Below are 13,150 nucleotides of genomic sequence, written 5' to 3'. Positions count from 1 at the left end.
CGGGTGCGTGCGCGGCCCCGGGCGACGCGGCTGGGCGTGCGCGGGGCCGCGGCGGAGGCAGGGCCGGGCGGGCGGCAGAAGATGGCGAGGGTGTGTAGGCGGCAGCAATGCTCCGTTGAGAGACGCGGCTTTCGGCAAGAACTGGACTCTTGGCGCCACAAGCTCATTCACTGTGTAGGTGAGACCCTCCCCCGGCTGCCTCCGGCTCTCGGGCCACCCCGCCGCCGGCCGCCCGGAACGAGGGAGGGAGCCGGGAGAGAGCAATTGCTGCTCCGGCCCGCCCGCCCTCTTAGGTTTGGGCGTCCCCCTCCCCCACCCCCCGGAGTGCGGGCGCGCGCGACCTCCGGGCGGGCTCCCCGTGCTCGGGCCTGAGCGCGCGCGCCGGCCCCTCCCCTCCGCGCGCCCTCGTCGGGGCGGGCTCTCGGGCGGGAGCGCGTGCCCCTCTTCTCCTCCTTCCTTCCCATCTTCCCTCCCTCCCTCCAGGCCCGGCGCCGCAGCTGGTTTATTGTGGAGGCTTGCCGTGCGCCGCTGCCACTGGACCGGCGGCGGCGCCGCCGCCGGTGCCGCCGAGCCCAACGCGAGAGCTGGGGGACGTGCGTGGCCGCGGCTCGACCCCCTGGCTCCTCTCTGGCCGGCGCCTTCCGCGTCGCACGCCGCCCCTCCCCCACGTGCCGCGGCGGCGCGCGCTCCTGCGTGCACGGGCGGCGGGCGGGCGCCCAGCGCTCGGGCGTGTGCGAGGCGTGAGGTGGAGATGGGGGCGGAGGGAGCCGGAGCTGTCACAGGCCCCGGGTCCGCCTGACCGAGCCAAGTGGGGTGTCATGGCCGCGGGGGGCAGCGGCTGCACTTCCTCTGCGGGCGGCGGCGGCGGCAGCGGCCGGGGAGTTAATCCTCGACGCTCGGGTCGGTGTGTGTGTATTTGTGTTCGGTGTGTGCGCGGCGGGAGGAAGGGGGGTGGGACCGGGTCCGACCGGGAAGCCGGAGCAGGGGTCGTTCTTGTCCTCTCCTGGGGGATTTTCCGGAGCCGCCGCCTCGCCGAGAGCCTCGTCCGCCGCCCGCCTCCCGGACCTCAGGCCGCCTCGGGTGGCTTTTTCCGTGCGGGCAGGAGGGAGTGTGGACGGGGTCGCCCCGGGAGGGGCTGGGCGGCCGAGCTGCGCCTCTCACACTGTGTGTTTTGTCTGTTTTTCTCTCCCAAGGTCCCGTTTCCCTCTGTGCGGCGGCCGGCGGGACCATAAGGGCTTAACTCATATATTTAACCCCCCTCCAAAAAGTAAGTGGCCCGTGTGGTGTCTCCGCTCCGCCCGCCGCCCCCTAGCCCCAGTCCGTCCTGTGTCTGACTCTCCTGTGCTCCAGCATTGTTATTTCCCCATCTTTGCTTCGGTGCTGCTGATGTGTGGGGAAATGTCTCTGGTCGTCCTCCGTCCCCCACGCCCAGTCCTCGGGGAGGCCCAGAATTCCAAACCGCCCCCCATCCCCCCTGTGGGGAATGATCTTGGTCTTCCCAACAGAATCTAGGAGATTCTTTCCGTTCGCTTGGGCCCCTCATCCCCTCCTTCCCGACAGGGTTTCGTTGGAAGGAATTATGCAAATCCTGCTTTCTGGTGTCCATTCAGCGGCAATTTCATGCGGTGAGAAGTTCTCTTTGTTGTGCGAGGGGGAGAACAGACACTGATTTAATAGACATATCTGTTGGGGGGAAGGGTAGAGGGGGTGTGGAGAAGCTCAGTTTGGAAGAATTACAGCACTTGGTAGCTCAGTGTCTTTGTGTTTGAGCTTTCTGGCTTGACAGGAGGGTATGCCCTTTACAATGTCCCACAAGGGATATTTTCTATAATAGATTAAAAAACAGAACTGAAACTTTAAACAAGTGAAAAATAAGGTAACCTTTAGTTAGAGAATATAAACCTTTCCATTTCTGCGGTGTTTCATTATGAAAATGTATGTGAATTTTGTTAAGGGTTTAGACCGTACTATCAAAATTAATATAGGCAACAATGCTTTACAGTATCTGATATCACTTTCGTTGTCCACAGGTTAAAAGTATATTTTAAAACATATACTTGTGTAAATAATAAAAGTATGAATGCGTTTTTTGGTGTAATTTGTCTTGTGGATATATTTGAAAATTTCCCTCCTGCCAATCCCAGCCCAGCTCTGCCGTCCAGGAATCAGCCTTTTGGTTATTAGTTATCATGTCGTCCAGGAATCAGCCTTTTGGTTATTAGTTATCATTTACTCTGCTCTGTCTCTGCTTGTTTTATTCTTTGAAACCTATTTTAGGTTTGCTAAAATGTTACATCAGCTTTAGCACTTATTGAATTATGTGTTATTTGTAACTATCATATGAGACCTTATAAGGCATGTAGAGGTTTTGAGAATCATGAAATTAATGAGTTTTCAGAATTGTAAGTTAATACAAAATCCTGAAATTATTTCGAAGAATTTTTAGTTCTTGTATTTGTTTCACTTTTTTAATGATTGGTCTTTTTTTTCAGTAGGGCTTTTTAGTTTTTAAAAGATTTTGAAATTGAAAACTATAACCCTATAGATTTCTTAAATTACTGTTGCTTTAGTTTAGATGGTTGTTTATCTTATTCTGATTCTTTTTGCTTTGAATCCTTGCCTTTTGCCTCAGGCCCCCTTTTTATCAGTCATTGCTTAGTGTTAGTGGCGAGTTACTGCTGCTTGACAGGACATTTTTGTTTTTTGATTTTGGGTTTTTTTTTAACTAATAAAATCCTTCTGTAAGTATCTGAATTGAATATCAAATTTTAGATTCTTTTTTTGAGGGAGAATTTTAATCTAGTAATCAGTTTTCTTTAAAAGCATTCTGTTAACTCCAAATATCCACTTTCGAGGTAGTAAAGTTCAGGAGATTATTTAGAGTCCAGAGTGCAGATCAGTATTTTAGTCTGAGCAGTAATATATAGTTGATAGTCTCCCAACTAAAATCAGTTGCGTCTCATATTTTCTCTTCTATTGTATGTAATTTTGTTCTTTAAGAAAAGAGTTCTAAGTAAGTCAAATGTAGTGTTAACTTTCTATATATAGAGCGGTGGCAATGGTTCTTATTTATGTATAATCCAAAAGGCAACTCTGTTTGTCACTAGCAAATGTAATAATTCCTCTTTTATTTTAATGGATTGGTTCTGAACAGTTAACCTTCTATTTGATTCTCTTTACTGATTATCTTAATACTTTAGGGTCATTTGGTTCCGAAGTAATACTTAATTTATAGCAGTCTTTGGATTGAAAGTGAATTCTCACTCATTTCCAAAATCTAATACTCCATTCTACTTTATTTTTTGGAGGGGGTTGAGGGTCAGGACTGTAGAGGTGGAAGTGAAGGTGTTTGTGTTTCCATTATTAGGTTTTAGTCGAATTGGAGTTAGCAGGTTCAGGCAGTGATTATGATCAAGATGGATATTTGGTAACCAGGTGATTATTGAGTCCTCTGGGACTAGAATGATATTCCATTCTGGGAAGATGGAGGTTCTCTCTGTTGCCTAATATGATGTAACCTATTGCTTGGCTGCTCCTCATCTTTGCTATATTCTCGAAAAGCCCTTCACAACATAGGGGAAGTTGTGATTATTTCAGCTTAGCTGTAACTTGGTGGAAAAAGGATAGCAGGATGAGTCTCTGACTTAACAGAGAGTTATTTCAAATTGCCCTAATTCCCTCAAATATGCTTATAGCTGGAGCAGTTCTAGGAAGCATCTGAATAATGCCATTTTTTTTAGCCTTATGGGGTTACACAGGATGGCCTGGAATTCCTTCCAGAGTGAGAATTAGGTATTCAATGTCTGTGGGGACTTGCCACTTCTGAGTACTTGCCTAATCACTTAGCTACTTGTACTAGTTCTGTTTTTAGGATCGAAAGGCAGTTAGGTAAGTACATAATTACTTTATTTAAATATTTATTAAGCATCTGTCTTGTATTAGTCACTGTGGGCAAACAAAGATATTGGGGAAGCTGCCTTAACATTCAAGAACTTTTATTAGTCCTTAGAAAAAATATAGTGTATTCAGTAGAAGGCAAAATGTGCCATACGATAGTGAAAGCAAGTGCTGGGGGGTGTTTGGAAGTGAAAGAAATCACTTGAGATGATAAAGAAAGGCTTCATGAAGAAGGTGGTGGATTTTTGCTTCATTCTGATGAAAATGGAGAAGGCATTCCTGTCACGTGGAACAAATAAGCAAAAGTACAAAAGGACAAGAGTGAGTTGTCTGTTTAAACTGCAGTCCAAGATTGGTGTAGGAAATGTATAGTTTGCAGAGACAGATTGTTGGATTTTCTAATGCAGGTTAAAAAGTGGAGTCTCTTTGTTAGGCACTTGGGGTTTGCAACACACCTGTCTCCTTAGCTCAGGAGAAGAATGTTTCCTTTATTTAAGGATTCCATTGTAAAATTCTTCAATAATGATGTTGGTTGTTTTTTTAAATCACCTTGGCAGAGACAATATTGTTATCCACAGTAGTGTCTCTTCTAAGTAAGCTCATTTGGAGGTTGTACCTTATTCCATTGCACAAAACTCATTTTCGAAGTTGCCTAAAATCAGTGGCATATTCATTCATTGAGTCCCCTTAGTTTTGAGAAATTTTCATCCTTTAGAGGTTGGATTTGGTATTTGGAAACAGAATAGAATATTTTCTGCCACAAATAAAGGTATATATAAAATAATGAGATTGGTTTTTTTCCCTGCCTTGCAAACTGGCTCTGAAAGCTCAGCAGAGGGGCTTGATTTGTTTTGATGTGCCTCTGAACTTCTCTCTTGATTCGTATTTCCTTTATGTCCACCTGTCTGCTGAATGGAATCTGGATATTGGGTAGATGTGAGTAAACAAAGCTGTTATTTTTTGTAGTTTCAAGTTAAAGACTTGCCATTACTACCCTCCAAATTATCTTTACTCTATTTGCAAATATTTTAAAAAATCTTTTTACTGTTAGTTATACTTGCACATTGTTTTTGGGATAATCCCAGTGTGAAATATTTGCTAATTTTATTGACTGTCTCTTGTATGTAGAAAGTATCCCAAGTCTAGTGGTCCATAAAGTATCCCAAGTCCAGTGGTCCATACCCTGAATTTTTTCTTTTTTTAATTGAGATATCATGTATATACCATAAAATTCACCCTTTTAATTCATACAATTCAGTTGTTTTTAGTTTATTCACAAGGTTGTGCAAATATCACTAATTCTCGAACACTTTCATATCCAAAAAAGAAACCCTATACTCATTAGAAGTCATTTTGCATTTCTCCTATGACCCCTGACCATTTCTCCTTGGTAACCCCTAATCTACCTCTATTTCTGTGGATTTGCCTGTTCTGGACAGTTCATATAAATGTAATATTATAATATGTGGCCTTTTGTGTCTGGCTTCTTAGCATGTTTTCAGAATTCATCCATGTACTGGCATATATCAGCACTTTATTGCTTTTTTTGGCTAACTAATATTGCATTGTATGGACATACTATATTTTGTACATCCATTCATCAGGTGTCAGACGTTTGAGTTGTTTCCACTTTTTGCCTATTATGGAGAAGCTGCTGTGAACTTAAGCAGCATTATTCCTGTGGACGTTTATCTTTTCTTCTTTTGGGTACATACTTCAGAGTGAACTTGCTGGGTCATATAGTAACTTTTAATGTTGAGGAACTGCCAAACTGTTTTCTAAAGCGGCTGTAGTATTTTACATTCCCACCAGCGGTGTAGGAGGATTTCAGTTTCTCCACACCCTTGCCAACACTTGTTACTGTCTGTCTTTTTGGTTATAACCATTCTAGTGGGTAGGTGTGAACTGGTATCTCATTGTTGTTTTGATTTGCATTTCCCTAATGACCATTGATGTTGAGCATTTTTTCATTTGCTTGTTGGCCATTTGTATATTTTCTTTGGAGAAACGTCTCTTCAGATCCCTAGCCTATTTTTTAAGTTGAGTTGTCTTTTTATTGTTGAGTTGTAGTGTATATTCTGGATACTAGACCCACATCAGTATATGATTTGCAAAAGTTTTTTTCTTATCGTATCCTCAATTTGAGAGTAGTTAGATCAGAAGATAATCTGCAGCATTATTCCTGTGAAGGGAATAATGGATGTTGTAATGGAGTGATCAGAATGAACCAGAATTACTCAGGAAAGGCTTCCTTAAACATCCTTTTCCATGAATTATTAAAATTGTTATTTGATGGAGTTTTGTAATAACACAGATATACTTTACTATCCAAATCTTCTAAGTTTTTACCTTTTTTTTTTTTTTAATGAGGGTTCATATTTCAAGTTCAAATAATGTGGTAAACCATGTTATTTGAATCTTTTCTACACCTGAGTTTTGGATAGTATATAACCAACGTTTGGGTGGAGAAGGATATCTTTTCTCTATATAGACATTTTGTCTGAATCTATTCTGTGTCTAGTGTTCATGGTGTTACTATCTTATATCCGCACAGCACATTTTATATTTTTTTAGAAAACTTTCACATTATTTTATTGTCTTTATTTAGAAATGTAGAAAATTAAAAATGGGTATTAAAAAACTATTGGTCAGTTGGGAAACATTGAGTAATAACTCTTGTTAAAGTAATAAGGGGATTTCCTTTAGCATAAATGCTTCCCTCTTATCCACAGAAATAATTTTATGATATTTTAATGTTTGAAATAGCTAACCTAACTTCTCAGGTAAAAGTAGAATACAGAGCTGAACTTCTCCAGAAAGACTTTTTAATTTAATTTGCTTCAATTGTTGTATGAAATTACATAGTAGTTTTCTACCTCTATTAATGATGGTACACATCAAGACTAACTTTTTGGGTTAGAAGCTGTGAATAGCGGTATTATTTCCCATGAGAATTACTATTATTGGAAAAACTGTTGTAGGATGAACATTTTCATTTTCGTTGTTAATAATAGTCTGTGAGTGTTATTTGGTCTCATGATTAGCTTATTTTTCATAAGCTCTGAGTCATTTTATTATCATTATTAATACATGATTATTGTATATTTTTTTCTTATTAGTTGACTTTTTAGAGATTTCCAGAGGGTAAAGGCATGTTCTCCCTCTCCTAAGCTGCCAATATAAAGGGGAAGAAAAACTAATTTAAAAGGATCTACAGGGCTTCCCTGGTGGCGCAGTGGTTGAGAGTCCGCCTGCCGATGCAGGGGACACGGGTTCGCACCCCAGTCCGGGAAGATCCCACATGCCGCGGAGCGGCTGGGCCCGTGAGCCATGGCCACTGAGCCTGCGTGTCCAGAGCCTGTGCTCCGCAACGGGAGAGGCCACAACAGTGAGGCCCGCATACAGCCAAAAGAAAAAAAAAAAAAAGGATCTACAGGTTATGTGTTGCTTGGTGAAAGAAAATCCCACATCTGCAAATGTGAATGTATTACAAAAAATGTATTTTGTGTTAACAACAGAATTCATCTCTGATTTAATATAAGAAACATGCTCCACTAGTACATGTAGAATTATTATTGGTTTGTACAAATTTCAAAAATAAGTGTACCATGTGTGTAGAGAAAGGAATTGTTGAATTTGTTAAATTGAGGCATGCTTATGTTCAGTTTGATCTCTCTTGTTTTTCACGTATTTTTTATTGTCCCCAATGCATGGATATTTTTCTTTTTAATTAATTTATTTTTGGCTGCATTGGGTCTTCATTGCGGTGCACGGGCTTCTCATTGCAGTGGCTTGTTGCAGAGCACGGCCTCTAGATGCATGGGCTTCAGTAGTTGTGGCACACGGGCTCAGTAGTTGTGGCTTGTGGGCTTTAGAGTGCAGGCTTAGTAGCTGTGGTGCATGGGCTTACTTACTCTGCAGCATGTGAGATCTTCCTGGACCAGGGATCAAACCCAGGTCCCTTGCATTGGCAGGCGGATTCTTTTTTTTTTTTTTTTTAACTTCTTTATTGGGGTATAATTGCTTTACAATGGTGTGTTAGTTTCTGCTTTATAACAAAGTGAATCAGTTATACATATGTTCCCATATCTCTTCCCTCTTGCGTCTCCCTCCCTCCCACCCTCCCTATCCCACCCCTCCAGGTGGTCACAAAGCACTGAGCTGATCTCCCTGTGCTATGCTGCTGCTTCCCACTAGCTATCTGTTTTACGTTTGGTAGTGTATATATGTCCATGCCTCTCTCTCGCTTTGTCACAGCTCACCCTTCCCCCTCCCCGTATCCTCAAGTCCGTTCTCTAGTAAGTCTGTGTCTTTATTCCTGTCTTACCTCTAGGTTCTTCATGACCTTTTTTTTTCTTAAATTCCATATATGTGTGTTAGCATACGGTATTTGTCTTTCTCCTTCTGACTTACTTCACTCTGTATGACAGACTCTAGGTCTATCCACCTCATTACAAATAGCTCAATTTCGTTTCTTTTTATGGCTGAGTAATATTCCATTGTATATATGTGCCACATCTTCTTTATCCATTCATCCAATGATGGACACTTAGGTTGTTTCCATCTCCAGGCTATTGTAAATAGAGCTGCAGTGAACATTTTGGTACATGACCCTTTTTGAATTATGGTTTTCTCAGGGTATATGCTCAGGGTATATGCCCAGTAGTGGGATTGCTGGGTCATATGGTAGTTCTATTTGTAGTTTTTTAAGGAACCTCCATACTGTTCTCCATAGTGGCTGTACCAATTCACATTCCCACCAGCAGTGCAAGAGTGTTCCCTTTTCTCCACACCCTCTCCAGCATTTATTGTTTCTAGATTTTTTGATGATGGCCATTCTGACTGGTGTGAGATGATATCTCATTGTAGTTTTGATTTGCATTTCTCTAATGATTAATGATGTTGAGCCTTCTTTCATGTGTTTGTTGGCAGTCTGTATATCTTCTTTGGAGAAATGTCTATTTAGGTCTTCTGGCAGGCGGATTCTTAACCACTGCACCACCAGGGGAGTCCCAATGCATTGGTATTTATGGGCTTTTACCTGAATGCTCCCCTTCCTCTCAGTCAATGTAGGCGTATTTTCTAAGTCATTTGTAGGTATTTTCCTCTATACCTATCCACAGGATATTCTCCTGTTCTGTTTTACCTATCTTTCCATCTTTTAGGTGCATGATTTATCAAAAGTAGAAGGGATGCTAGAACTTGTCTTCTTGTCCAACCATATTAAAGGGAAAAAGAATTTTTAAAAAAATCTTTCATTTTTGAAAACTTCAAACATACACAGAAGTAGAAAGAATAGTATAGTGAACACCCAGCTACATCAACGAATGGCTGTTATTCATTCCCACAAGATTATTTTGAAGCAAATCCCAGACATCATATTTAGTACTGAATCTTTTTGCAACCTGCTTGTATAATATCATCTGCTTCTTCCCACCTCCCATCCCCATCAAGTGGTTCATAAATTTAAAGAAATGAGATATTATCTAAATATGGAGAAGACTGGTGGTTGTTTTGTCTTATTAATGTTTCTTAAGAGCTATCATATGTTGAGTATTTACTATGTGCCAGACAAGAGCCCTTTGATGTTAATATCTGTTTTACAGGTGGAAAAACGGAATTTGGAAAGATTAAGGGTTTCATTTATGATCACTCAGCTAAAGAGTGGTAGACCTGGGTTGGGAATTCAAAAGCCTGTGCTATAAAAAATTAAAGCATACGCCCTTTTTTTAGACTTTCTTATTTGGTTCCACCAAGTTGCCTTTTCTTTCTTTGTTCCCTACTACTGATGGCTTACTCAATTTCTATTACAGTAAAGAATTCTACTCATAATATTATCATAAATGGTAGCATAATTCTTTCAATACCCCGGCCTAAAATGTCTTGCCCTCTTCTCTTCAGTGCTACGGTGTAGTTTGTCTATCCTTTTTCTTCTCAAATTTTTAGTTTTGTCAGAGCTAAGTAGGTTTGAGCTGACTGCTTCCACTGGCTTAAGTTTTCCTTCATACATTGCTAGACTGGCCTTTCTTCACCATTGGCTGAGATCTGAGCATAGGTTTTGAAGAGGAAAGATAGCAAAGGATATCCAGGTGATCCTGGGCCTTAAGCTTGGTGAGCCTTCCACGTGGACCAGCTTAGTTGACAGAGCACTTTGAAATTTGTAACAAAAGCATTGTAGTAACAGTGTGTAGTTACCTGGCCTTTCCTTCTATTCATATCCTTCCCAGAGACCTCAGGTGTGGACAGAGGGGCAAACAGGGTAAAGCAGATTGATGTCAAGATTCAGGATTCCTGGATTTTAGTCAAATGCTTTTTGAGTTCTAACTTCCTATGACTTAGATTTGGCACTTGGTTATAAATGTTTCAAAACATGTGATGGAAAGCGAAGTTGCTGAGTAGTGTATAATTGCTGAGAAGGGGAGGGAGCAATTTGGCAGATTTTTTTAAAAGATACGCTAGTTTGGTAATTCAAGAATCACCCGTCTCAGACTAATGCTACCTTAGTAGATACAGGAAGATGTGACAAAGGTAAGTGGGAGAAATTCCCATCAAAATAAAATGGGAAGCTCTTTGCCTTCACTAAGAATAAAAAGTGAGAGGAACATAAATATCTGTGAATATGTGCCTGTGTTGAAATGTGGCTTTTTCATTGCATGGTTAATGATATAAATACTAATCTTGTCATATGTGTTAGGTTATGTGAATTTTCATTCAGCTAGTAAGGAAACTGATGAAGTTTATCTTGTATAAATGGGCATTGATTTAATTTATTTGATCACAATGAAATGATACTTTAATTATTTTAAAAAAAGAAGTCCATAAATCTTTGGGAATAGTTATTGAAAAAAACCTTTAAGCTGGTCATTTTTCTGAGTGTTTAATGTAATTAACACATCTTTAAAAAATGATTTAGTTAATATACTCCTACGTAAAACGATCAGTGTTAATATTTTACTTATTGTTTATCTATTGGAAACCTAACAATTATGCTTAGCAGTATTTTTATAATACTTAATATGTTAGATACCCTATCTAGAGCTGGTTTTTGTTCTGGAAAGAGAATACATCAGGATAAAAATAATGAAATAATATGGATTAATTTCTAACAATTTTTTGAGAGGTACTGAAGTTTTGCTGTATGACTTTTTCAAAAGAAAAGCAGGTATGATTAAAGTGATAAGGCTGTGTACCATGTGAGACTTGTACAACCAATATTTATTTGTATATACATATATTTTCTATGCATAGATTTTTACTGTGGAGTATTTACTAAAATAGATTTTGGCGTGTTAAAATAAACAGGCATGTACAGAGAGTCAAATCCATATAGTCTCTTGATAACCATTTCAAGACCCATGGCTTGTGGCTGCAATCTTATCTAAAAGATAACATTCCCTTTGTCCCCTTTCTCCTTAGGCAAAGAACTTCCGTTTAATTTTCATGTAACATATCCAAATCAAAGATTGTTTTATTTTATTGGTGATAGGCAAGGGTAAATTCATAAATGGGGTAAAGATAAAGAAGAGAAACTAGAATTTTCCACATTAAGTGAGAAGACTTTAGGTAGGAATTATAAGAAGCTGTAAACCTATGTGGGACTTAATTTTTGTAAAAAATAAGTAGGCCACATAAGTGATAGTCCAACCTGAATGAGTTGTTTTGGTCAAGACTGTTAAACTATTAAGAAGATTGAATTATCCACAGATTTTGATCTTTTAAAACCAAGGGAATGTAAATTAATGGAGAAGAGTATTCTGATATAATTACATTGATAAAAAATGAGCTGACATTGTGGTAAAGACAAGGAACCAGAGGTGTTGATAACCCAGACAATTTTTGCCTTTTTTTTCCCTTTTCCTGAGAACTTAAACTTTATTTTGGAAAAAGTGGAAGGTTTGTTATTGTTAAATGATTAATTAATAAATATTTTTGTATTTATGTTACTACTTGATAGGAATTATTTGTTAAAACTATACGAAGATGTCTAGGTAAAATACCTTTAGATATTGCTCTACCGAAGTCAGCGAATCCACATTTTGTCAGATATTCTTTAGCAAGTAATCCAGAGGAGATCAACTGATTTGAGGAATATGAGTGTATATCCAGTTATAAGCAGAAAAGAAGGTAAAGAATAAAGGCTATATTAAGAAACAGGAGGGATCTGTTGTCAAGTCATGCTGCTGCTAATGTCTGGTTTCTGTGACTTAAGAACAGAAGTGTAAGTAATGATGGTAATGATGTTGTTACATATAACTGGATTGTGAAATAAGCAGCACACTTTATTTTTTAAAATTTTTTTAAAAGAAATTTCTTTTTGGCTGTGCTGGGTCTTCATTGCTGCGAGCAGGCTTTCTCAAGTTGCAGCGAGCGGAGGCTACTCTTTGTTGCGGTGTGCAGGCTTCTCATTGCGGTGGCTTCTCGTTGCAGAGCACAGGCTCTAGGCGTGCGGGCTCAGCAGTTGTGGCACACGGGCCCTAGAGCGCGTGCGCTTTAGTAGTTGTGGCATGCAGGCTCAGTAGTTGTGGCTCATGGGCTCTAGAGCGCAGGCTCAGTAGTTGTGGCACACAGACTTAGTTGCTCCGCGACATGTGGGATTTTCCCAGACAAGAGATGGAACCTGTGTCCCCTGCATTGGCAGGCGGATTCTTAACCACTGCGCCACCAGGGAAGTCCAGCAGCACACTTTAAAACTTGATGCTGAAAGGATACTTACTTTCAGATGGCAGAATTTGCAGGAACTTCAGATGTTTGGTACAGTAAGGATTTGGTACAGTCTAGGATTCTGCCAAGAATCAGGAATGAGTCACTTGCTTTTGCATGAGGTTGCTTCTCATTCATATTTCTTCCCTACTCTGTATATCTCCATTTTTCTTTATACACTTTTCTTTTTCTCTCTTTTTGTACATGTAACATAAATTGATATATGTTTGGAATACATCAAATGAAAAGTAAACTGAATTAATTTTAAAAATAAATATGTATGTATTTTAGTCTGGGGTAACAGACAGCTTCAGAAGCCCATGCAGATAAGAATGACTTTAGAAGTAGAAAAATGGTGGTCATAGTTAAGAGAATGAAATTCACTAGACAGAGATAAGGGTTGAAATACATTCAGTAAACTTTTTTTAGTGAATATTTTTAGCGGTATTTGTATCACTGTTAATTAAGTTCATAAAACAGTTTTATTTTGATATAATGCAAATAGTTTTGTCTCTTCATTGGCTTTCTCTATTTATGAATTTTAAAAAACTTA

General features: G+C 40.1%; 1 protein-coding gene across 13 annotated transcripts in view; it reads left to right on the top strand.

Moving 5' to 3' along the window:
- The first annotated feature begins 49 nt into the window (after positions 1-49).
- Positions 50-13,150, top strand: part of LCOR (ligand dependent nuclear receptor corepressor) — a 136,425-nt gene continuing 123,324 nt past the window's right edge. For 3 of the 13 annotated variants that reach the window (XM_073794128.1, XM_073794133.1, XM_073794127.1), the window contains exons 1-2: positions 57-178; positions 1,194-1,267. Coding sequence is in view for 4 of the 13 variants with exons in the window: in XM_073794124.1 (XP_073650225.1) it covers positions 82-178; positions 484-904; positions 1,194-1,267 (592 nt within the window). In the remaining 9 variants the exon portion in view is untranslated. Of the gene's footprint in view, positions 179-483; positions 905-1,193; positions 1,268-13,150 lie in introns of those variants that run through there. The other 10 variants (XM_019939725.3, XM_073794136.1, XM_073794124.1 and 7 more) reach the window with 9 other exon arrangements.

This window comes from Tursiops truncatus, chromosome 16 (assembly GCF_011762595.2).
Source record: "Tursiops truncatus isolate mTurTru1 chromosome 16, mTurTru1.mat.Y, whole genome shotgun sequence".
NCBI lineage: Eukaryota > Metazoa > Chordata > Mammalia > Artiodactyla > Delphinidae > Tursiops > Tursiops truncatus.
Note: the sequence above shows the minus strand (reverse complement) of the source record. Positions and strands in the feature narration are given on the sequence as shown.